Source organism: Salvelinus sp. IW2-2015, linkage group LG35 (genome assembly GCF_002910315.2).
Source record: "Salvelinus sp. IW2-2015 linkage group LG35, ASM291031v2, whole genome shotgun sequence".
Taxonomy (NCBI): domain Eukaryota; kingdom Metazoa; phylum Chordata; class Actinopteri; order Salmoniformes; family Salmonidae; genus Salvelinus; species Salvelinus sp. IW2-2015.
This window is the reverse complement of record NC_036874.1, coordinates 5,735,714-5,761,094: the sequence shown is the minus strand read 5'-3', so window position 1 is coordinate 5,761,094 and position 25,381 is coordinate 5,735,714. Positions and strand designations below refer to the sequence as shown.

At 43.4% G+C, this 25,381-nt stretch overlaps 1 protein-coding gene and 1 long non-coding RNA gene across 2 annotated transcripts; one reads left to right on the top strand and one right to left on the bottom strand.

The window, feature by feature from the left end:
• Positions 1–1,550: 1,550 nt before the first annotated feature.
• LOC139023682 (uncharacterized) lies at positions 1,551–10,398 on the bottom strand. Its single transcript, XR_011474827.1, has 3 exons — positions 10,050–10,398; positions 9,611–9,727; positions 1,551–3,989 (listed from the first exon to the last, which is right to left on the bottom strand). It is a non-coding gene; the product is annotated as an uncharacterized lncRNA (long non-coding RNA).
• A 5,751-nt stretch (positions 10,399–16,149) lies between these two features.
• Positions 16,150–22,044, top strand: LOC111958651 (mothers against decapentaplegic homolog 4-like). Its single transcript, XM_070437276.1, has 9 exons — positions 16,150–16,207; positions 16,363–16,386; positions 17,433–17,618; positions 17,769–17,972; positions 18,074–18,175; positions 18,280–18,336; positions 18,494–18,677; positions 18,856–19,163; positions 19,271–22,044. Exons 3-9 carry the CDS (start codon positions 17,483–17,485, stop codon positions 19,489–19,491), a joined length of 1,212 nt encoding a protein of 403 aa, XP_070293377.1. The 5' UTR covers positions 16,150–16,207; positions 16,363–16,386; positions 17,433–17,482; the 3' UTR covers positions 19,492–22,044.
• Positions 22,045–25,381: the final 3,337 nt, after the last annotated feature.

Below are 25,381 nucleotides of genomic sequence, written 5' to 3'. Positions count from 1 at the left end.
GCCTGCGCATTTAGTTGGGCAGGAATTAGACCTATGTGCCAGAATTAAGCCTCGTGAAGCTACTGATACCTCTCACCAAGTCACCTAACCACTTCCTAGCGCCATTAAATACCGGCATGAATTAACATGCACTGTCAATGGAGACAAGTTTTTTTCTAAGGCGTCAAACTGCTGACGCGTTCCAGTCATGTTCATGTCACGTGACACATACATGTCATGTAGACGTAGTGTTCACGTCGCGTAACGTGGCACTGACACGTCAAGTGTCAGTTTGCCTGTAAGTTTACTATGAAAGAGCTCACCATGAATGCCTTAAAAACGTCTACARGACATCTACCTGTACATCATGCTTTCACGTTGTGTACACGTGACACTTACGCATCATGTGTTAGTTTAAGTGTGTTTAGTTTATTATTAAATATCTCACCATGCAAAAAAAWTTWATWATAATAATTGCAACAACAAAAAAATTAATTGCCAGAGTAATCTAATCAATTTCATTTGTCTATTTAGCTAAAATAGGCATATCACTTCAATAYAAATATTATTAGGCTAGTTGATTTGCAGCCAGCCACCATTACTGTGCACTGTAGATATGCATATTTCTCAAATCAATATGGACACAAGGGCTTCTTTGTTGGAGGTAGCCCTATTCAGAAATAAGAGGTAGCCTAGGTCTCAAGTGGCACATTCAAAACAACTCAAAAGTTGTCAATCTCTGACTTCCGACATCAGTACAGTCGTGGCCAAAAGTTTTGAGAATGACACAAATATTAAGTTTCACAAAGTCTGCTGCCTCAGTTTGTATGATGGCAGTTTGCATATACTCCAGAATGTTATGAAGAGTGATCAGATGAATTGCAATTAATTGCAAAGTCCCTCTTTGCCATGCAAATGAACTGAATCCCCCAAAAACATTTCCACTCCATTTCAGCCCTGCCACAAAACACTGTCATGCTGATTGAGTTCGAATAACAGACTGGAAGCTTCAAAAGGAGGGTGGTGCTTGGAATCATTGTTCTTCCTCTGTCAACCATGGTTACCTGCAAGGAAACACGTGCCGTCATCATTGCTTTGCACAAAAAGGGCTTCACAGGCAAGGCTATTGCTGCCAGTAAGATTGCACCTAAATCAACCATTTATCGGATCATCAAGAACTTCTAGGAGAGCGGTTCAATAGTTGTGAAGAAGGCTTCGGGGCGCCCAAGAAAGTCTAGCAAGCGCCAGGACCGTCTCCTAAAGTTGATTCAGCTGCGGGATCAGGGRACCACCAGTACAGAGCTTGCTCAGGAATGGCAGCAGGCAGGTGTGAGTGCATCTGCATGCACAGTGAGGCCAAGACTTTTGGAGGATGGCCTGGTGTCAAGAAGGGCAGCAAAGAAACCACTTCTCTCCAGGAAAAACATCAGGGACAGACTGATATTCTGCAAAAGGTACAGGTATTGGACTGCTGAGGACCTGTCTCTTATACACATCTAGATGTGTATAAGAGACAGCACTAAAATATGTGGATAACAGACATGTGTGGGGTTGCTTCTCAGCCAAGGGAGTGGGCTCACTCACAATTTTGCCTAAGAACACAGCCATGAATAAAGAATGGTACCAACACATCCTCCGAGAGCAACTTCTCCCAACCATCCAGGAACAGTTTGGTGACGAACAATACCTTTTCCCGTATGATGGAGCACCTTGCCATAAGGCAAAAGTGATAACTAAGTGGCTCGGGGAACAAAACATTGATATTTTGGGTCCATGGCTAGGAAACTCCCCAGACCTTAACCCCATTGAGAACTTGTGGTCAATCCTCAAGAGGCGGGTGGACAAACAAAAACCGACAAATTCTGACAAAATCCAAGCATTGGTTATGCAAGAATGGGCTGCCATCAGCCAGGATGTGGCCCAGAAGTTAATTGACAGCATGCCAGGGCAGATTGCAGAGGTCTTGAAAAAGAAGGCTCAACACGGCAAATATTGACTCTTTGCATCAACTTCATGTAATTGTCAATAAAAGCCTTTGACACTTATGAAATGCTTGTAATTATACGTCAGTATTCCAAAGTAACATCTGACAAAAATATCTAAAGACACTGAGGCAGCAGACTTTGTGAAAATTAACATTTGTGTCATTCTCAAAACTATCGGCCACGACTGTATATTCAAGACAACTGGGAACTCTGAAAAAAACGAGCTCAAACTGGGACAAAATGTTTGAATGGTCATCCAACTTGGAATTCCAACCTAAAAATCACTGAGGTCATGATTCAACCTTGTTTTTCCCCCCCAGAGTTCCCAGTTTACCACAAGTTGAACAATTTAACAGACACAATCACTGTCACCATGCAATCCTTAGGCTATACATTTCTGTGGAGATGTTTTATGGTTAAAAGCAGGGCTTGAATTGAGGGGGTATGTGAGGATATAGGCCAAACCCTTGTTATAGAGATGAAAAAAAAGCATATGCTACCCCTTGTTTGTTTAGCCTTAGAAAAAACAACGGTCCAGATTATATAATGTGATCTAGGCTGTAACAATGATTAACTCCACGATTATRTCTGCATAGTCTACTAGCCTATCGTAGGTCTTGCTCAGCCTCAGCTTAACAGATAAACACTTTTCTGAGAATCACATTGAATCAGGCTATTCATTTCAGTGCAATTGCATTCTTACGCATAACCTTAGCCTAAACGGAACCGAAAACACCCCAGGCTGTTTTGATCACAGATCACGAAGCCTGAACATTTCAGCTGTTTGTCATTGATTTAGCCCAAAATTGCCTACAGATTTGATACACATTAAGACCTATATTTAATCTGGATTTGACAAACAAAAGCTTGACTAGGATCCTGACTTTTCCCCATGTTATATTTGTTCCCAATTAGGCTAAATGTAGTCCTATTAATTTGCATAGGCTAACCATTGCGATTAATGTTATTTACCATCTTCCGCTTTTTATGAATAAACAGGCATGATATAAAAACATTTTTTATATAATTTCGATGCCACCCCCACACACATTGTTACTTGCCTTACAGATCACAAAGTCAGGTAATTTCCACTACATTCATATGCATATACATTTGATTCGTACACTGGCTTGTCTGGCTGACATGTTTTCATTTAAAACTGGCCTTCCCTTATCTACACTGAAATAATATTATTTCAGTAGTCCTCAATTATGATTTAAATATGTTTTTAGTACACCCTTGTGGTTGAATATATATCTATCGTAGGTCCTAGGATACACCAATGCATAATGTTGAACTAACAAATACCATCAACGGATACCTTACAATTTACAATAATGAACACCTTGTGAAACAGCTGTGAAAACCAATCTGCCAATATTTAAGGGATTCTTTTGGTACATGTGTGTCAATTGACTTTCACAGATTCTTTGTACACTCACATGGCAATCATAGACAATTATGGCGTGTGGAATAGAGGAGGTGCGTGCTGTGTGGATGGGAGGTTCTGCCTGTCACTTGTTCTCAACAGGCAGTCAGTCTTRGAAGGGGGACTCAAAGATAGAGACTGCAAAGTCCAGGCACTGCTGCTCTCTTTGTTCTGAGTGTTTGTATTGCATATTATGTGCCCAGTATGATAGTTTTCTTGCTCTTTCTTTCCTCCACATCCTTCTCAGCCCGTGCCTGAAGGAGTTCTGATCTGGTTCGARAACTTCCACCACATCAGGTGGAGTTTCTGTGATCTCAAAGCACGTTATACAAAAATAACAAAAGACAAACACTAAGTCGATCATACAGATTTTATACTACATTATATGGAATAATTGGTTATACAACTACATTGTTTACATTAGTAAACAGCTGCGGCTCCCGTCCTTACATCAGGTGATAGGGTGAGTACTATGGAGGCCTGGACGCTGCTGTTGTGTGCAAAGATAATTACCTTCAGGTGGTCCTCCCACCATTCCTGGTACCCTTCAAGGGATTTGCCAGTCTTGAGGGTCTGGTTGGTCTGCTCATCCAAACCTGGAGTCACCATACATCTACACATTATATATAACTCACTATACTATCAGTGTCATTTGAGAGAAAATAACTATACATTACTGGAGGCCTATGTGAAACAATGCTACAACCATTACATTATTAACCACTAACATGTAACAATGACTGAAACCAACTAGCCTAGAGCTAACTAATGTTAGCGTTTAGCCAAGCTAAATTTCGTTAGCATCAAGTAGCGAACTGTTAAATGCTATTTTTGTACAAATATTAACACTAACATATTTTATCGTGACATCACATATTTACATACATAGTTGAAGTCGGAAGTTTACATACACTTAGGTTGGAGTCATTAAAACTCGTTTTTCAACCGCTCCACAAATTTCTTGTTAACAAAGTATAGTTTTGGCAAGTCGGTTAGGACATCTACTTTGTGCATGACAAGTCATTTTTCCAACAATTGTTTCCATACACTTATAATTCACTGTATCACAATTCCAGTGGGTCAGAAGTTTACATACACTAAGTTGACTGTGCCTTTAAACAGCGTGGAAAATTCCATGGCTTTAGAAGCTTCTGATAGGCGAATTGACATCATTTAAGTCAATTGGAGGTGTACCTGTGGATGACCTACCTTCAAACTCAGTGCCTCTTTGCTTGACATCATGGGAAAATCAAAAGAAATCAGCCAAGACCTCAGAAAATCTATTGCAGACCTCCACAAGTCTGGTTGATCCTTGGGAGCAATTTCCAAATGCCTGAAGGTACCACGCGCATCTGTACAAACAATAGTACGCAAGTATAAACACCATGGGACCACGCAGCCGTCAAACCGCTCAGGAAGGAGGCGCGTTCTGTCTCCTAGAGATTAATGTACTTTGGTGTGAAAAGTGCAAATGAATCACAGAACAACAGCAAAGGACCTTGTGAAGATGCTGGAGGAAACAGGTATAAAAGTATCTATATCCACAGTAAAACGAGTCCTATATCGACATAACGTGAAAGGCCGCTCAGCAAGGAAGAAGCCACTGCTCCAAAACCACCATAAAAAAGCCAGGACTACAGTTTGCAACTGCACATGGGGACAAAGATCATACTTTTGGAGAAATGTCCTCTGGTCTGATGAAACAAAAATAGAACTGTTTGGCCATAATGGCCATCATTATGTTTGGAGGAAAAGTGGGAGGCTTGCACGCCGAAGAACACCATCCCAACTGTGAAGCACGGGGGTGGAGCATCATGTTGTGTGGGTGCTTTGCTGCAGGAGGGACTGATGCACTTCACAAAATAGATGGCATCATGAGGGAGGAAAATTATCTGGATATATTGAAGCAACATCTCAAGACATCAGTCAGGAAGTTAAAGCTTGGTCGCAAATGGGTCTTCCAAATGGACAATGACCCCAAGCATACTTCCAAAGTTGTGGCAAAATGGCTTAAGGACAACAAAGTCAAGGTATTGGAGTAGCCATCACAAAGCCCTGACCTCAATCCCATAGACAATTTGTGGGGAGGACTGAAAAAGCGTGAGTGCGCAAGGAGGCCTACAAACCTGACTCGTTACACCAGCTCTGTCAGGACAAATGGGCCAAAATTACACCAACATTTGTGGAAGCTTGTGGAAGGCTACCCGAAACATTTGACCCAAGTTAAACAATTTAAAGGCAATGCTACCAAATACTAATTGAGTGTATGTAAACTTCTGACCACTGGAATATGATGAAAAAAATAAAGCTGAAATAAAATCATTCTCTCTACTATTATTCTGACATTTCACATTCTTAAAATAAAGTGGTGATCCTAACTGACCTAAGACAGGGCATTTTTACGAGGATTAAATGTCAGGAATTGTGAAAAACTGAGTTTAAATGTATTTGGCTAAGGTGTATGTAAACTTCCGACTTCAACTGTATATATAGCACCATGTGTATATTTTCATTTACAATTTAATTAATCCATGAAATAAATAATACTAGCACATCAACTTACTTTATTATTGTACATTAGCCTACTCCCCTATCGACACCGTAAATAATATTGCATACGTGCTTTCGACAATACGTTATCAACTTGTGTAGTTGATCACTATGTGTTCTCTCCCAGGTGCTTGTAAGGGCGCAGATGACAGACAAGTAGGATTCAAATCAAATCAAATTTTATTGGTCACATACACATATTTAGCAGATGTTATTGCGGGTGTAGAGAAATGCTTGTGTTCCTAGCCCTAACAGTTCAYTAGTATCTAACAATTCACAACATTACACAGAATTCCAGTTGAGGTAGTTTAATGACGCTGATTCACATASAGCAGGAACAGTACAGCGTATGGCTTGACAATTGTGTTAACCAAGAGTGTGTGTGGTTCTGAAAAGGGGGAATTTAAATACAATAGTAAATGGCAGGTATAAACTTAATACAACCTCCATTTACATAAGCTCTAAATAATATGGCTACAATAGGTTCTGCTGCACAGAGTAATACAACCTAACATGGCTGTGACTTCACTAATGAATGATCAGAGGAGTGCAACTACACAACCCTACCAAGCAGCACCATCATCCTCACACAACTGCATGAACTTGAATGTATATAGCTACATCCACAAGGCTCATTGCTAACAAAATACCCACATAATATATACAGTATATCAGGTAAGACCCAAGTGCAGACAGTGTTGAAGTAACAATGTTTATTGCAACAACAGGGGCAGGCAAACGACAGGTCAAGGCAGGCAGGGGTCGATAATCCAGAGTAGTGGCGCCAAGGTACAGGATGGCAGGCAGGCCCAGGTCAGGCAGAGGTCGGTAATCCAGAGTAGGGGCAAAGGCACAGGACGGCAGGCAGGCTCAGAGTCATGACAGGCAAGGGTCAAAACAGGAGACAGGAGACAAAGGGCTCTGAGACATGGGTTTAGATCTAGACTCATGAAAAGGAGGAAGTATACAGAGGGTACGGAGCAACAGAGGACGAACAGCACAGAGGCTATTGATTTTGGAGCAGGGGGGAAAGGTCTCGGCTTCCGGGGATGCAGTCGCGGGGCTATAGCGGCGTGCCAGCGCATCCGGCTTAACCTCCTTGGGTACCGATCAGTGATGTGGACCGAAGTGGCCCGGGCCTTACTGAACCCATCCCGGAGGTCCTGGTACTCTGCGGGAATGGCGGAGTAGTTCGGGGCAATTTCCAAGCCCACAAGACGATGTCCCAGGGCAGGCAGAGCTGATTTTAGGCAATGGGTGTGGCAGAACGGGCTCCAGCCCACAATGGCATCAGTAGACGAGTAGATCGAGGGATTGTATTGCTGGAGCCAAGATAATCCAATACCACAGGAACCTGRGGAGACTCAATTAGCAGGAATTGGATCGTCTCGCTGTGGTTCCCCGACACTCGTAGGTTGATGGGGGTGGTATGATGGGGGACCTGGCCTATAGAGCGCCTGTCCAGCACTCTAACATCCATGGGAATGGAGAGGGGTTGAGTGGGGATGCCCAGCTCGGACGCCAGGGTAACGTCCATAAGACTCATATCGGCCCCTGAGTCGATGAGTATCTGGAGAGACTTGGACTGGTCGCCCCACAGCAGGGTGGCATGGAGAGGGGGGCGAGTAGGGGGAGAAGCAACATTATCCTTAAGACCCACCAGAGTACTCATTCCTACCAATGAGCTAGGTCTCTTGAAGGGAAAGGTAGACACATAATTACCGTCAGTACCGCAATACAGACAGCTCTGGGTGTTAAGTCTGCGTACACGTTCGGCTGGAGACAGCCTAGCCCTGCCGAGCTGCATCGGCTCGGGAAGGGGCAAATCGGCAGTCTTCGGAGGCTCTTGGAGGAACTCGGGTAACCTCAGATCCTCTTGGGGACGAAGACGCCGGGGACTTCCGGCGTTCATCAGATGAAAGGTGGGATCCTTGAGTGAGCGATTGGGACCACAATCAGACCTCTTCTCCCTCCTACGTTCCCGTAGCCCGTAGTGAGTCGAGATCCGTCGGTAGTTCCCGGGCTGCAAGRTCGTCCTTTACTTCCTCCGATAGTCCGTGCAGGAACGTGTCGAACAGCGCTTCCGGGTTCCAGGCACCCTCCGCTGCTAGTGTGCGGAAATCCACTGCATAGTCTGCCACACTGAGGAGGTTCTGCTGAAGCAACTTCCGGGCAGCCTCTCTCCCAGACACRGGAGCCTCAAACTTTTCTCACCTCCGCCACGAATACCTCCAAACTGAGGCAGACGGCGGATTGTCGCTCCCACACCGCCGTGGCCCAGGCGKGTGTCCTCCCGGACATCAGCGTAATAATGTACGCTATCTTTGAGCGGTCCGAGGGGAGCGAAGAAGGCTTGTGTACTTTCTCTAGTTACTTCCTTCTCCTTAGTTAGAGATCGCCTAGAGATCTCTGCTCCACATCACCGGAACTACAGCTCTCCTATGATGAACTAATATTTACTCTCAATAGTCTTTCGTACAACTCGTTATCAACAAAAAGTAATTATCAACACAGTAGGACTAAATATTTCCTAACAATATCACAACTTAAATATTGCGTATTTACTCCTCAGATCAGATCAAGGACATTTTGGTAATTATTTTCATCGTCTCCACGGAAACTATCTGGGGCAGACACTCTCGAAAAATCGCATCTGCCGCTTGTAAAAAAATGTATGTCTGTGTCGCGGCCGWGCTCTCAAATATCGTGCCCGTCTCTCACTCTATGAACGGTCACTGCTATCCAGATTCTATCCAGATATCCAGCTATCCAGATTCCTTGTTACGCCCCTAAATTGAACACTAAACTATAATCCTTAACTAGCAACTATTTTACATTTATACTTGATTGAGGTATGGAACACGAATAGCACGGACCTTTTGGGAATGCCTATGAACTCCTCTATTTGACTGAAAGCCACTGACAACTCTTATTGGTTGTCTGATACTGGGAACTGGTAACAACACAGTCTGTGATTGGCTAACAACATTTAGATCTGTATACAGCGAGATAAGATAACATACCATTCCATGAGGTGTTGAGGGAAAGACAGACCTATAGATTACCATAATATTTTCATTAGCAATAACATGAAATACACAAGCCGTAGGCTACACTATAGCTCAAGGTGGATACATCCGAATGTCGGCTTGCACGGGAAAAATTTCTAACATTTATGGTTGAGATTTAATTAATATAAATATAAACTATGCACCTTATGACTTTCATTAACACGTAGACGTTAGTAAGGTGTTGGTATCATGTCATGTCAATCAGACGTTAAATGGTAGGCGACAGCCACATGGTGGTACGGTTGTCTAGGTTTAATTCTGGCACTTATCACCCCCCCATAAGACCGTAAGGCCACACCTCATGACACTCACTCACCTTACTCAGCTGTTAGTGCAGTCTGCCCAAAGCAGCTAAACAGGCTGTTAGCAAAGTCAACTACTCTAGGCTTGAGTGTCTGCTGGTTTTCAGTCTTTCCATTACATACAAATGTGATTCAGACCTAATACTTTTTTTAAAATCGCAATTTGATCAGAAAACACACACGATCTCCGTGGTACTGGCAGGACTAGCCACTAGGGAGCAGCAACAGACCATAAGATGCAGAGCCATTGATATACAGAAAACAAACACCTACAGGTGATGGGTCCATACTTACGACATATGCCTATACTGTACTGCTATCTGGCAGTTGCCCTCCAGCGGAAATGGCCGTCAATGACAAGTCCTTTGTAACCTGGAATCAGGTAGAGGATTCAGGACCACACCGCACGATCTGATGGACAGACAACATCATTGAAATTCACAAGAGTACTTGTCCCTGTACCACCTCTGGGTAGTTAAGAAAACCATATGGGTTTGTTGGTCATACAGGGTGGTAGGTAGCCTAGCGGTTAGAGGCGAGCCAGCAACTGGAAAKATTTYAAAGCTTTATAAATTGTGTGTGTCTTTTTGGAGTGGTTGGGTTAAGTCAAATTTCAGTTGCATAATTTACCGATAAAATTATGTTAATTTTAATAATTGCGATGYGTGTTGGCGGAGTGTACCATCGAGTCACTCAGTCGATACTTGAAAAATGTCCATTCGTTAATGCTTACCTTGTACCTATGTTTGTCCTGTTAACTGAGTTTTTTTATTTGGGTGCTGCAATCAGTAGTTTTAGTTACACTTCATTTGTTCTGTGCCGCAATCCGTAGTGTTTGTTAAAAATGTAATTCTACACACGGTTGTTTAGCTATCGGGAAACGGCGTCCAGAGTTTGGTCCCACAGGCACTGCGTTTTTCTACACAGAGAGGAGATCCACTGGAGTTGGTGGGAGGAGAGGGGAGCGAGAATGGGCGGGGTAATCTCACCGGCGCCACTTTAAAAAAAAAATCAGCCGCACAGACCTGTCAATCAACAAGCAACCCAGACAGACATCAGCCCCCGGTGGCTGGCTGTTAGCTGTAAGAGAGCAGCGTCATAGTTGGCGGAGAGCCCCACCGTCTGGAATGAAACGGGCGCAGCGATTGGCTCCAATTTTTGCCCGAGACAACTCACGCGTACGATGTTCTCTCTCTCCCCCTTTTGTTATTGCAAGCAAACTAGAGAAGAGCCGAGGGAGCAGCAGGATGAACGAAGGGAGCGAGAGAGGGTGATAGACTGACAATAGTCCAGACAGACAGCTCAACAGAGAGAGGGGTAAAGGGGGAAATACATTTGGAATARTGCTTCAGAGCTCCCTCTACATATTTGTCCAGTTCTCCTGTTGATTTGTAAGTAAACTAAATTTTGGTATTGATTATTCCCATAGGGATTTTTTAGCTGACCAAAACCAAGTCCCCTGAGTCCATGGATTGTTGACAGACCTATAGCCTACAGTTAGTGAGTGAGACAAGACAGCAAGACAGACGCCCCCCCCCCCCCATCCAACTACTCTCAAGTCAATGTGTTTATCCTCTGTCAAAGTACTGTGTACACTGTAGCCTACAAGTAGCCTACACATAGTTGCTTTGCTTGTAGAGGTGATTGTGTTTTCCCCCAGTAGGCCTACATGCTTTTGTAAAGATGTAAACAAATTACCTTTGACCTCCTAAATGCTCTAGAATTTCTTGAGTGGAGCATGTATGTTTATTATAGTTTATTAAAGTTATATTATTGTTATCAAAGTGGATTTGTATATAGCCTACTTTAGGAAATCACACATTTTCTGCATTATTGTTTTTTCAGACTAGTTGTGCAAAGCAAAACAAGTTCAACTTCATCCATAGTATGACACACATGGAGGGATGTTGGTAAACAACATATGTCACACTCAGTCACCTACATTTACATCATTTAGCAGACTCTTATCCAGAGCGACTTACAAGAGCAGTTAGGGTTAAGTGCCTTGCTCAAGGGCACATCGACAGATGTTTCACTGTCGGCTTGGGATCAATCCAGTGCCCGTTTGGTTACTGGCCATCGCTCTTAACCGCTAGGCTAACCTGCCGCGCTACACTTCACATGGATCATAAGAATGTCAATTTTCTTTAGGTTAATGTAATGTATTTTCAAAATAGTAGTAAATACCTTATTAGGCATAAAGTCATTTTGGCCTACTCAATTCTGTGTTTACATGGCCTGCTTTGTATCTTCTGCTCTGTAAAAGTCCCATACATTTTGTGTTGTTAATACTGGTAAAGTTGTTATTGGATTGTTATAGGACCTTGGTTGCTGATAGCCTATGACTTGAACCTTGATCTAAAGTACCATCTCAGGTCCAGACTTCAGTGTTGTGTCAGTGATCAAACAACAATCAAATAAATCAATTGCATTTGTTGCTTCACCATAGTGGTCTCTACCTCCTCCTCTCCAACCCCCTCAACCCAGGGAATGTCAGTGAACCCCCCAACAGTAACGATGCCTGCCTGAGCATCGTGCACAGCCTCATGTGCCACCGACAGGGGCGGTGAGAACGAGGGCTTTGCCAAGCGTGCCATAGAGAGCCTGGTAAAGAAGCTGAAGGAGAAGAAGGATGAGCTGGACTCGCTCATCACCGCATCACCACTAACGGAGTCCCCCAGCAAGTGTGTCACCATCCAGAGGACGCTTGATGGACGCCTGCAGGTAGGCTACTGTTATGTTGGATTGAATGAGGCCTAGGCCGGTTATGGTATCACTGATTATAGAGGGACTGTTTATGAAATCAGTGGCTCTCATAATTAATTATTCACTGATGAATTGTTATTGTGGTATGGCACAAAGACTCTGTCAACTTAGAGACCAATAGCTGGTCGCTTTTGATGACTGACTAATACACCTTTCAGGTACTGCAGCAACAAAGCCTATACTTTTATTTCAGCCAGTCATGATTGTGGTAATAACTACAATGACCAAAAGTAGGTGGACATCTGCTTGTCGAACATCTCATTCCAAAATCATGGACATTAAAATGGAGTTGGTTCCCCCTTCGCTGCTATAACAGCCTCTACTCTTCCGGGAAGGCTTTCCCACTGGAACATTGCTACGGGGACTTGCTTCCATTCAGCCTCAAGAGCATTAGTGAGGTCAGGCACTGATGTTGGGCGATTAGGCCTGGCTCGCAGTCGGCGTTCCACTTGCTTCCATTCAGCCTCAAGAGCATTAGTGAGGTCAGGCACTGATGTTGGGCGATTAGGCCTGGCTCGCAGTCGGCGTTCCAATGCATCCCAAAGGTGTTCGACGGGGTTTATGGTCAGGGCTCTGTGCAGGCCAGTGACGTTTTTCCACACCGATCTCGGCAAACCATTTCTGCTAATGACCTCGCTTTGTGCACGGGGGCATTGTCATGCTGAAACAGGTAAGGGCCTTCCCCAAACTGTTGCCACAAAGTTGGAAGCACAGAACTGTCTAGAATGTCATTGTATGCTGTAGAATTAATATTACCCTTCACTGGAACTAAGGGGCCTAGACCGAACCATGAAAAACAGCCCCAGACCATTATTCCTCCTCCACCAAACTTTACAGTTGGCACTGTGCATCGGCTGAGCCGTTGTTGCTCCTAGACGTTTCCACTTCACAATAACAGCACTTACAGTTGACTGGGGCAGCTCCTAGCAGGGCAGGCATTTGACGAACTGAACACGTTGAAAGTCACTGAGCTCTTCAGTAAGGCCATTCTACTGCCAATGTTTGTCTATGGCTGTGTGATTTTATACACCTGTAAGCAACGGGTGTGGCTGAAATAGCCAAACACTCATTTGAAGGTGTGTCCACATACTTTTGTATACATAGTGTATGTTTAAAAGTCCCGCCAACCCCTCAGTAAACGTCCCTTATCATCTTACCTGTTTTGGCACGCGTTAAATCATGAACATTCTATTGTTGTTCTCAGACATCAAACTTGTCCTTGTCATAATGAAAAAGTATAAACAAAACGTCAGTCTGCATGCAGCAACGTTACCTGCTCTTATGTTTTGCACCAAAAAACCCATTCGTTAAAAAATGTATTTAGGATATGTAAATCTAGCAAGCCAGGAACTAAAAGCAACTTTCTGACAATGTTTTGGWTTGTTGCTAGCTTGTTAGCTAGCTAACTTAGCTAGCTAGCTATCGATCTGGCTATCCAGCTTATATAATTTAGGGTGTCCACCCACTCTTTGGTGATGAAATTCACTTCCTTATGTTATAAAATACATTTTACCAAGACAAATATGATTATTCATGTTTTGAATCGTTCAGTGGGGTCTTTCTCTAACATTTCATTAACAGTAACCTAATACATTCGATAATAAGCACTGAGCTTTGTTGACATAGCGGTGCATGTTTCTCGTAACAACTTTTGAGGATTTTACATTTTGAGGTCGTTGTCTTCAAAGTTGTTTCTGCTGGTCGCAAAAAGCAAAGTTATCATGACACAAGATGAATTAAATGTAAAACGCTTTGAAAATAAAAAGCTTGTTATACGCTCAGTGCTCCGTTGACATTTCACAGAGACACGCGTGTTGGGCAATTATCCAGTGTTTCTATGTCAAACGGTTTTATCACARCTTCTGTGATGTATATAAAGTGTAATATTGTGACGCAAAATCAAACCTGAATACATTTCAACACTATATCTGACATGGTACAGGTGTCTTCCTTTTTTTTAAGCCCATACCATGTGTGTGCAACCTGGTGTCAGAGCATTTCATATTATTCTGTACGTAAATCCGAGACACTTCATTTAGTATGATATGTTACGTTTCGTATGGTATATATTCATTTGTGGATGTCTATCAGCCATTCCGTATGATATTTTACGAATTACAATTCGTATTATATGTTATGAATTTGCAAAACGTACAATATGTTATGAATTTTCTAAACTTATGATATGTTACGAATTCTAGCTACGTGGCTGTTAGGGTTAAGTTTAGGGGAAGAGTTAGCTAAAAGGGTTAAGGTTAGGGGAAGGGTTAGCTAATGTGCTAAGTAGTTAAAAAGTAGAAAAATAGTAGTAAGTAGTTGAAAAGTTACTAATTAGCTAAGTTGTCCGTGATGAGATTGTAAGTCGCTCTGGATAAGAGCGTCTGCTAAATGACTTAAATGTAATGTAAATGTAACTCAACAAGTGAATCATTCAACACGTGGGTTACTTACACACTTCAGGGAGGAGGAACAGGAGAAAAAGGTCAAGGGGTTTAGGTCTCCCTATAGGCTAACTTCTAGAGAATGAACATACTATTGAATATGTAGAAGTCTAACCCACAAGTTGCTTACAGAGAGAGCAATGGAATTAGAGAGAAGGAGACAGAGGGAGTTCCCCTCCCCCAGCTCTTGTGAGGGAGAGAGAGGGAGGGAGTACTGGAGGGGTAGAGCGGGTTGTTTTGTCTGAGACACAGGAAAGGGGCAGGGTTAAATTAAGCCTGTCTGTCTCTGGTGTGTGTGTGTGTGTGCGTACGTGCGTGTGTGTTTGTGCCTGGAGTTTTTCAATGTTAAAGTTTGTGGAAGTATATTTGTAATCTCAGACATACCACAGTATTTTCTGTGTGTGTGTGAGATTGTGATTATATGAGAGAGAGAGAGAGAGAGAGAGAGAGAGAGAAAAGTGTTTATTATTGAATGCAGGTTTTGACTTACATCAACAGTTTCTACAATTGAGATTGCCTGTGGATATACGGATGTTAGTGACACTTATTAATGTGATGTGTGAGAACTAGATATGAGAATGTACTGTATTATTCTCTGTTCAGGACTGTAGGCTGTGTGTGTGTTTGTCAGTCTGCTGGCTGGAATTGGGCTGGCACTCTGCCAGCTCTGACTCTTTGTCTGAGGAAGGTCACTTTGGTTTTCAAGAAGAAAGAATAATAAAAATGAAAAGGTAAGTTTACGGAGTCCATTTTGGCTTTCTCTTTATGTTAGTGGAGAAAGGGTATGTTGATCCCAAAATACTGTCTCTCTCTCTCTGCCTGTCACACACCACACCACACACACACAACACACACACACCCACACACACCACACACACACACACACACACACACACACACACACAACACACACCACACACACACACACACACACACACACACACACACACACATACACACAGCAAAGGTGAGACAATGTCATTCCTCTCCAGCTCAGCTTGTTGAGTTAACCCTATACCAGCTCCCTCTTTTGTCACACTCACACTCTTCCTCAATAGCAAATACTCAGATAGTCACTATTTGTGCTATTCATCTCAGTCTGAGGATGTTTTAATGGCTCCAAGGCTATTCCTCCCCACCCAGAGTGTGTGCCTGGAGAGAGTGTGTGTGTATGAGAGTGTGTTTAACATTGATGTAAATTTCCATTCATGACCTGTTTCCTCGACCACTCCCTGTCTACCAGCTCCCTCTTGCTCTCCTCCTTCTCATTCTCCCTCTCCCGTCTTTTCTCTCCGTTTCTTTCCCTTGTTCCCCTCCAATTAGATTCCCCACAGTTACACTCCCTTCATGCTCAATTTCTAACCCCGTCAAAGCCTCCATACTGTCCCCCATTCCCTTTCTGAGACCCACCATCCTATTGTAAATAATCACCCTAAAATTCCTGGATGGATGTTGGAAAGGAATACCTCCATGCCCTCATTCTCCATTCTCTCTCCTCTCTCGATCCAGGTAGCTGGGAGGAAAGGGTTCCCCCATGTGATCTACGCTAGGCTCTGGCGCTGGCCAGACCTCCACAAGAATGAACTGAAGCACGTCAAGTTCTGCCAGTTTGCCTTTGACCTCAAGTATGACAACGTGTGTGTCAACCCCTACCACTACGAGAGAGTGGTATCGCCAGGCATTGGTGCGTCTGTTCACAATTTCACTTCCTCTAATGAAACAGAAGCACAAATGGGGAAGGGGAATATGAAGTTGTTAACAGGCTCTTTGGGTCACAGGCTTTTTCAGCACTACCATGCTGTTTCTAACTTTGTTACACTTTCTGTCCCTCTCCTCAAGTTGGTCTCAGCATTCAAAATGCAGGTGAGGAGGAAAACACTATTTTCAGCATCATCAAACATCAAAATGGTAATACGCAATAGCGAGTCATTCTAACAAATCTGTTTTTATCGCATTTCCCAAAGTGCACAGGCAATACTACTATACAGATATACTGTAGATGTGCTCTTGGCAATCTGACGAAAAATATGGAATGCAGAGCTTCTAAACCAGCCAGATTCATACCTGTCTGAGCTAGTCTACACTACAAGTAGGACACCTCAATCAAATTGCAACAAGGTGTCTGTCACAGGCTGCATGACAGGGCAAAAATCACTCCCAGATAGAGGCAACAATAAATACCATCCATCAATTTGATCTACATTACAGTAAATTCCGGAATTTATTCAAAATGCATTCATGAATCGAAAATATAATAATTATCAGGTATGAAGATAAGACCCAGATGCAGACAATGTCAAATTAACAATGGTTTAATAATTCAACAGGGGCAGGCAATAYACATGTCAAGGCAGGCAGGGGTCAGTAAACCAGAGGTGAGGCAACGGTACCGGACGGCAGGCAGGCTCACGGTCAGGGTAGGCAGAGGTCAATAAACCAGAGGTGGGGAAAAGGTACAGGTCCACAGGCAGGGGCAGGGGCAGGCAGAGTGGTCAGGCAGGCGGGCCCAGAGTCAGGACAGGCAAGGGTCAAAGCCAAGGAGGGCGAGAAAAAGAGAGACTGGGAAAAGCAGGAGCTGAGACAAAAACGCTGGTTGACTTGACAAACAAGACGAACTGGCAACAGACAAACGGAGAACACAGGTATAAATACACAGGGGATAATGGGGAAGATGGGCGACACCTGGAAGGGGGTGGAGACAATCACAAAGACAGGTGAAACAGATCAGGGTGTGACAATAATAACATGACATGACTCATGCCTGATTTCTGCCTGTCTCTGTCTATCTCTATCTCTCTCTCTCTTGCTTTCTGTTTCTCTCTGTTTCTCTCCTTATCCATCCCTCCCTCTCTCTCCCTCCCACTCCCACTCCGTCTCTCTGTCTTTCTCCCCCCTCCCTTCATTACAAGGTCCTCCAGGTCGGCTGATCAAAGAGGAGTACATCCATGACTGTTTTGAGATGGACCTCCCCTCCAGGATGCCCCCCCAGCCCGAGCGCTACAACCAGCCCCTCCCCCCTCTGCAGATGCCACCTGAGCTGCCCCGCGCCCCATCCTCTGTCAACCTCTACCCCAGCATGCCCCTCTCTCCGCCAGGTGAGATCGACTAAAACTGAACCTGGTAATAAGAAGTACTACCGTACAAGCAATTCAGCTGAGAAGAACTAGACTCTTTTGCTTTCATGTCTAACTCTATCCCTTACAATTTCCATCCTTTATTCCTCTTCCCCCATCTCCCTCCTCCAGTGAGCAGCTCCATGATGGGGCCCATGTCTGGGGGCCACGGCGAGGGCCTGCTCCAGATCGCCTCTCCCCAGAGCCAGGGCATGCCCCAGACGCCGCCCCCCACCACCCCCACACACGGACCACCCCCCCAGCCCCCTACCCCTCACAGCCAGAGTGACTACAGCAGCAGCTCCAAACACACACAGACACAGAGCTCCTATCACAGTGAGTTATTAACAAACCAGGTTGGCAGTGTCACAGAGATGGTGTCAATTCCATGGTGTCAGTTTCAACTCTGTTTGTTCTCTTCCTTCACAATCTTCCAGCGACCTGGACAGGCACCAGCACGGCCTCCTATACCCCTGTAGGACCCCAGCAGAATGGGCGTGGCCACCAGCAACCACCACTACACCACCCCAACCACTTCTGTATGTCAATCACCTGTCAATCAATCTTTCTGTCAGAAATGCAGGACTGTTACTATTGGTATATGGTAGCGTTGTCATATTTGCTAATTAATTTCTCTTAAAAGGGTCTCAGCAACATCACAGCGCACCCGCCTTTCCTCAGCCAGTCTCCAACCATCCAGGTACACACACAACGTTTACCAACTCACACACACTTACCCACACATGGTGTTGGGCATCTCACCCCATCCACCACCAATGTACAGTACCCACATGAGGGACACATGGCAGCCATTTAGCAATGTTTCATATTATATTTCATGCTGTGTGTGTTGCCAGGTCCAGAGTTCTGGTGCTCCATCTCCTACTTTGAGATGGACATCCAGGTTGGGGAGATGTTCAAGGTCCTGGCTAACTGCCCCGTGGTGACGGTGGACGGATACGTGGACCCCTCGGGGGGCGACCGCTTCTGTCTGGGCCAGCTCAGCAACGTGCACCGCACCGACGCCAGCGAGAGAGCCAGGTCTATCAGCGTGCCCCTAATATACCCACCTTGCCTAACCGCTAGCTATTGGAGAACTTTGTTGGGTTGCAGAATACACAGGGCAAATATGTTTTTGTCGCCTGTATAGAAGTAAATACAATCCCCAGTGTCTGTGATTTTCTCTTCACTAGTGTGAACTCCTATCTCCATTTCACAGGTTGCACATTGGGAAGGGGGTGCAGTTAGAGTGTCGTGGTGAGGGGGATGTGTGGATGCGTTGCCTTAGCGACCATGCAGTGTTCGTACAGAGCTACTACCTGGACCGGGAGGCGGGGCGAGCCCCGGGAGACGCAGTTCACAAGATCTACCCTGGGGCCTACATGAAGGTGTTTGACCTGCGTCAGTGCCACAGGCAGATGCAGCAGCAGGCAGCCACGGCCCAGGCTGCAGCAGCAGCACAGGCTGCAGCAGTGGCAGGCAACATCCCAGGYCCTGGCAGTGTGGGGGGAATCGCCCCTGCAGTCAGTGAGTGCTTCTGTCCTTCTCTCTCACTCTCTTTCTTTCTCTCTTGCTCTCTTTCTTTTTTCCCTCTTTCGCTCTCTTAATCACTCAGTAAATCTCTCTTCTCCCAGGTCTGTCGGCGGCAGCCGGGATAGGTGTGGACGACCTGCGGCGGCTGTGTATCCTGCGGCTCAGCTTTGTGAAGGGCTGGGGGCCCGACTACCCCCGGCAGAGCATCAAGCACACCCCCTGCTGGGTGGAGGTCCACCTGCACCGRGCCCTGCAGCTGCTGGATGAGGTGCTGCACACCATGCCTCTGGCTGACCTAGGAGGACARGGACATGTCAACTAAGCAGTGTGGGTGTGTGTGAGAGATAGGTGGCGGTGTCTCAGTTGCTTGGTTTGGATGATAACTGCCCTTCATGAACACTACAGTACGTTTTGGATTGGATACCTTTTTCCCCACCACCTGAAACAAAGACTGTAGGCTTTAATAGAAACTTGTATCGACCTTCTATTGAAAAGGTATTTTTATGCTTTTATATATTTTCCTGTTTGAATCGCCTGATTTTCCTGAAGCAGTTTAGACTGCAAAATGTACTTGCTCAACAGACAATCTTTTCACAGAGACTGGAACTTGCACTAAAGGCATCAATGTTTTCTAGTAGTGGTAGAGACTGTAAGGGATGGACTGTGTCACAACAATGGAAACTGGCCTCGCACCGCCAATGACCTGGTAACCTGCCTGGATAAAACACTTTGGGAATTGTTCAGAAAGTCAGAATGATAGCACATGTGCTGCAGTGGATTCTCACTTAAGCAGTGTTAGAATGATGCCTTGATTACAGGGCAGCAGACTCAGACAGTTGTATTGCATCTGGAGAATGCTGCTGTCCTTTAACTGCCTTCAGTAGGGTCTGTTTGTTCTTCAGGGAGAAATTGAAATAATAGTCACCACAATCTCCATCAACCTTTTCTCTTATCAGTATTTTTCATTAACCTGCATCATGTGACTCAGTTATATTTATACTGAACAAAAATATAAAACGCAACATGTAAAGTGTTGGTCCCGTGTTTCATGAAATCCCAGAAATGTTCTATACGCACAAAAAGCTTATTTTTCTCAAATTTTGTGCACAAATTTGTTTACATTCATGTTGGTGGGCATTTTAGCCTTTGTCAAGATAATCCATCCACCTAAGAAGTGTGTCATATCAAGAAGCTGATTGGACAGCATGATCATTACACAGGTGCACCTTGTGCTGAGGACAATTAAAGGATACTCTGAAATGTGCAGTTGTCAGACAACACAATGCCACAGATGTCTCAAGTTTTGAGGGAGTGTGCAATTGTCATGATAACTGCAGGAATGTCCACCAGAGCTGTTGCCAGAGAATTCAATTCTCTGCCATAAGCAACCTCCAATGTCGTTTTCGAGAATTTGGCAGTACGTCCAACCAGCCTCACAACCGCAGTTCGCATGTAACCACGCCAGCCCAGGACCTCCACATCCGGCTTCTTCACCTGCGGGATATTCTGGGAGTGGYGTATTTCTGTCTGTAATAAAGCCCTTCTTGTGGGAAAAACAAATTCTGATTGTCTGGGTCTGGCTTCCCATTGGTTGAGCCTGGCTCCGAAGTGGGTGGGCCTATGTGCTCCTAGGCCCACCCATGGCTGCTCCCCTGCCCAGTCATGTGAAATCCATAGATTAGGGCCTAATGAATTTATTTCAATTGACTGATTTCCTTATATGAACTGTGGCTCAGGAAAATCTTTGAAATTGTTGCATGTTGTGTTTATATTTGTGTTCAGTATAGCTACCAAAAACAAGAAATGGAATATCAAGAATCTCATTGATTATATTTATTGATGGAAGGTTCTACACAGGATTTGTAACGTTTTGTTCGTTCAGATAAACAGACCAAAGTTGTCAGAAAGTGAAAGATTTTTCACTGCTATTTTATGGCCATAAAACCTTTGCTGAATGTGCCTATCTTAATTTTGTGTCCTGCCTTTGTTCAACCAAAGCATGTACTTGTGTTGATGTATGCCAAGATATGCCTTTAACTAAAGTACTTCTAGGCCTAATTAAAGAATAGGTAATTAATTAAATTGGTGCCTTAATTTTGAAGTACTGACAAAGATTACAAACCCCACAGAAAAAAACGGCTTTCATTTGTTGGTTTTCTCAGTACATTCCTGCTTCAATGCGCCTCTTGTCAGCCAAAGTGATGTATCTACTGCAATTTAAGATTGTGTGTTAGTAAAGTGAGAAAACAAAAAGCCTCATGCTCATGCAAAAAGCCTCATGTCACACAGGATGACTTCATTGGCTGTATTAAATGTGTCCAGTAGGACACCTAGTGAACTTTCTGGGTACTACGTGCATTTGCAGTCCATCCATGTTGATGTAGGGCCTGTAACTGGTTTACTTCACCAAATGATATATCCAGAATATAGCGGTTTAAAAAAAYCAAATGTGTTGTTTTATATGTTTATTTATGTCTAATTTGGGACACTTATAAAACACACATGAGGGTCTCTGCTTCTCCTCAAGCTCCTAATGGTAATCATGTGAGGGTTAAAGATGAGAACATATCTATAATATTAAATTATTTGTTATGTATTCTCCTTGTAAATCATAATATTAGCAGCAGTCATTGTTTTTTACAGTATACTTTCAGCTGTCTGTAGTCAGCTTGTTTCAGTCTCTAGTAGATATCAATAAGATTTATTATTGAGTTAGAATTGACCAAAATATACTATTTTTGCATTAGTCTTGAACATAGCTTTATAATGGTTGTTTTAGTGGGGGGGTTATGTAAAATGATGTGCTTTCCAAATGCTGTATGTATGTTATAACTATTCCAAAGTTTGCCAAGAATTAAACCGTTTTTKTAAAATCTGTATGGTCCTTAGACCTATTGTATAATGTTGCCAAGCAACTATTTGAATGAAAGTGTGCTACCCATCCACCAGTAGTTGGTCATTTACATACATACACTATCATACAAGAAAAAAATGACATTCTGACGCCACCCGGGGGCGGGTATAAACCCTCCTGCGAGTTCGTGAGTACCAGTCTCGAGCCCCACGCAGCATCCGAGATATAATAGCATCATTGAGTTTGGCGTATAGAGAGCGAATAGACCATATGAAAAGAGGAAGACAATCATTATTTATTAACCTGTGAGCTCATTTACTGGATATTTGGTTGAAGTATCGTTACTCATTCTCTATGGATATAAAATAGGGACAAACCATCTTTATAGTCTTTCATTTACCCTTTTTATCTGGGCGGCCAGTAAAGCATCCTGCGTTAATTCTCAAAATGGCTGAGATTACAGAATTACGACCTGCATATGGTAAGTAGCAGACATTTTCCGGAATTATTTGGCATTTTGTTTATTGTGTCGTCAGATGTTAACGTTATATGATGTCTTGTATTTACATTACGCAAAATGTTAAAATAATGCCCATTCGTTTTAGAAATAAGGCCATATGAGAATGAACACACCCAAATAGCATGATTAAGTTTATTGCTATCATCAAAGATTGCCAAGTGTAAATTTGACATTTATTCATTACCATGGCCTATGTTAATGTAAATAGCATCGAATGTAATTTGGAAATTGAACGAAACTGATTACACAGGCCTGTTCAACAGAGATAGTAACATTACTAGGCACAGACGTCAATCAATTCAACGTCTATTCCACGTTGGTTCAATTTAATTTCATTGAAATGACGTGAAAACAACGTTGATTCAACCAGTGTGTGCCCAGTGAGAGCCTATTATTACAGTATTTGCTATTATGAAATTATTTGTTTTCAATCAGTGAGTAATTTGTTCCAACATCATAATAATTGTAGGCCTATTCTATCAAAATATATTGAGTACTGCGGCCCATTCGCAACATTGTCACTTCTCCCCGTGGTCTTCAATGTGCGCGAAGGATGGGGTGGATAGGATGACGTGATGTCTATTCCTGCATAAGCATCGCCAGCCCCCGTTCCTTTGTTTTTGTTAAAGCAAGCATCCCGGAACTAGGAGCTTGGCCAAATGGACATATTTTCATTGGATCAGACCTCGAGCTTTAAATMAAGATCCCTGAACAGTAGTTTAATGCCACATTGCCATAATAAGACGTGTAGTGCTCTGAAGGCAGGGGGTGTTGGTGACCCAAACAGTGCCAGACCCTCTCAGCAAGTGACATGAATAGGTGATGGGGAATGGGGAGGGTTATGGATATTATATCATCAGAAGAATAGGACAACCCAAGTGCAGAAACAAAACGGATTGTTCTAAACCCTAAAAACCAAGAAAATATAAAGCAATAAGCATATTAACACTGCCAGGAATGGGCCTGTAACCTATTGGAGTTGATTAATGTCCATGCGGAAGAGGAGGCTTTTGTTAATAAATGCATTCTCACATTTCTTGGTTGATTTAAGATTAAACCATCAAGAGCATCTAAACATTGAACTGCTTGAAGAACCTCATTACAACAAGCAGTTGGCCTTTCATCTCAAACAGGCTCAAGATAAACAGTTGTGCAATTGAGGCTTGAGTGTTAGAGATGTGTTATTGCAAACAGAATGTTGGCCCTGAGCCTGCCGGATGCAGCAGAACATTTCATGACAGCAAAGAAACAAGAGAGTACTGGAGTTGGATATCTGCAATTCAGCCTAACAGGCTCCAGAAACCCAGATTACAGCCAGTGATCTAATCTGGGTCACTCATCAGGATTAAGACACATCTGGTCCACATCACAATCTGAGTTCTGCAAATCAACTGAATCTTATTTTCACAGGCAGTATACAATAAGACATGTTGCCAGTGCAYACAGATTGTCTCTCAGTGCTCCATGGTCACTCAGCACTGTTTCCCAGGCTGGTGGATGATGGGGTTTATGCTGTACCAATCGGTGCCAGGCAGAAAGAAAGACAGTCAGTTGGTCAGAAGTTGGATAATTTTGCATTCTTCAAACACCAGAAACAGCTTTTTCTTGCAATCTAGAGCCATAGTCATTATGACTAATTATATGTCAAAACTATGTCTATTTTTCTGCATAAATTATCTAAGCATATCTTCTTACCTCCTTATCTCCTTATCTAAGCATATCTCCTTACCTCCTTATCTCCTTATCTAAGCATATCTCCTTACCTGTTCAATTGTCATTTTAATTAAGGATGCACATTGATTCTTTAAGAACCGTTTTGCCTTAGAAGTTTAGTACAACTGCCACACGGGCATATAGTATAATAACCCAATAATTAAAGCAATTTTAGTCAGTTATGTATCTATTTATTGTCATTTGAGTTTTGAAAAGAACAATCAAATGTCTGTCAATCTTTGCATGCATAACTCTGTCTATGAACAGTGGTTACATTTCCCCAGCCCCATTACTCAGTTTATCAAACAAAGTGGCAGGGTCAGGCACTGGAAATGGCTAAAATCAAATCAAACACTGTGTGTGTCACTCTACACTCGCTCCTCCTCCACTGACGATACCTCACACACTAGAGTATCTAGCGTCCTGCCGAGGCATCTCTTTGCTCTGTGCACCTTGGAAGGAACCACTTACTAGGGGAGAATAGGTAGGGGGGTACACTTTGCCTCATCCAGTCAGTGTGACCCCTGCGCAAAGTACCGCTAACATATCTTTTTATAAATAATTTTTAAACATGACAAATCTTAGGGGGCACATGCCTTTGTGTCCACTATAGGCATGATGCCACTGACAGTAGCTGTGCATATTTATACAAGAAGGATATCTTGAACTCGGCATGTGTGTTGTTCATATTTAGAATGGCAAACTACCTATACAGTAGTGTGGTCTGATCTGTAATCTATGGTTAGATATAATTGSATAATTCCTTGCAAATCAACCTGAGCTCTTCTTCTTGATGAAGGATCTGAAATGGGTTATGCAGAAGGCTAAAAGATGGAACCCACAGAAAAAAATCTCTTTAAAGTTACCCACAGAAAAAACAACTGAACTGAGGAGATTGGCATTGTGTCTAATTAAGTAGAGGGTATTTTTGGTTCTGTTAATCAGCACACTCAATTTATGCTTTTACTTAACACAATTTGTGGACAATGCCTGGACCRACTGAAGTGGAAGATTTGAGAGCTCACTACTGCCATCCCCCTGGGGTATGTTTCCYGGGCAACGGGCTCAGCTGGCATTAAGCTCCTTCCAAAATCTGACATCATCCTCCTGGTATCCCTACCCAGA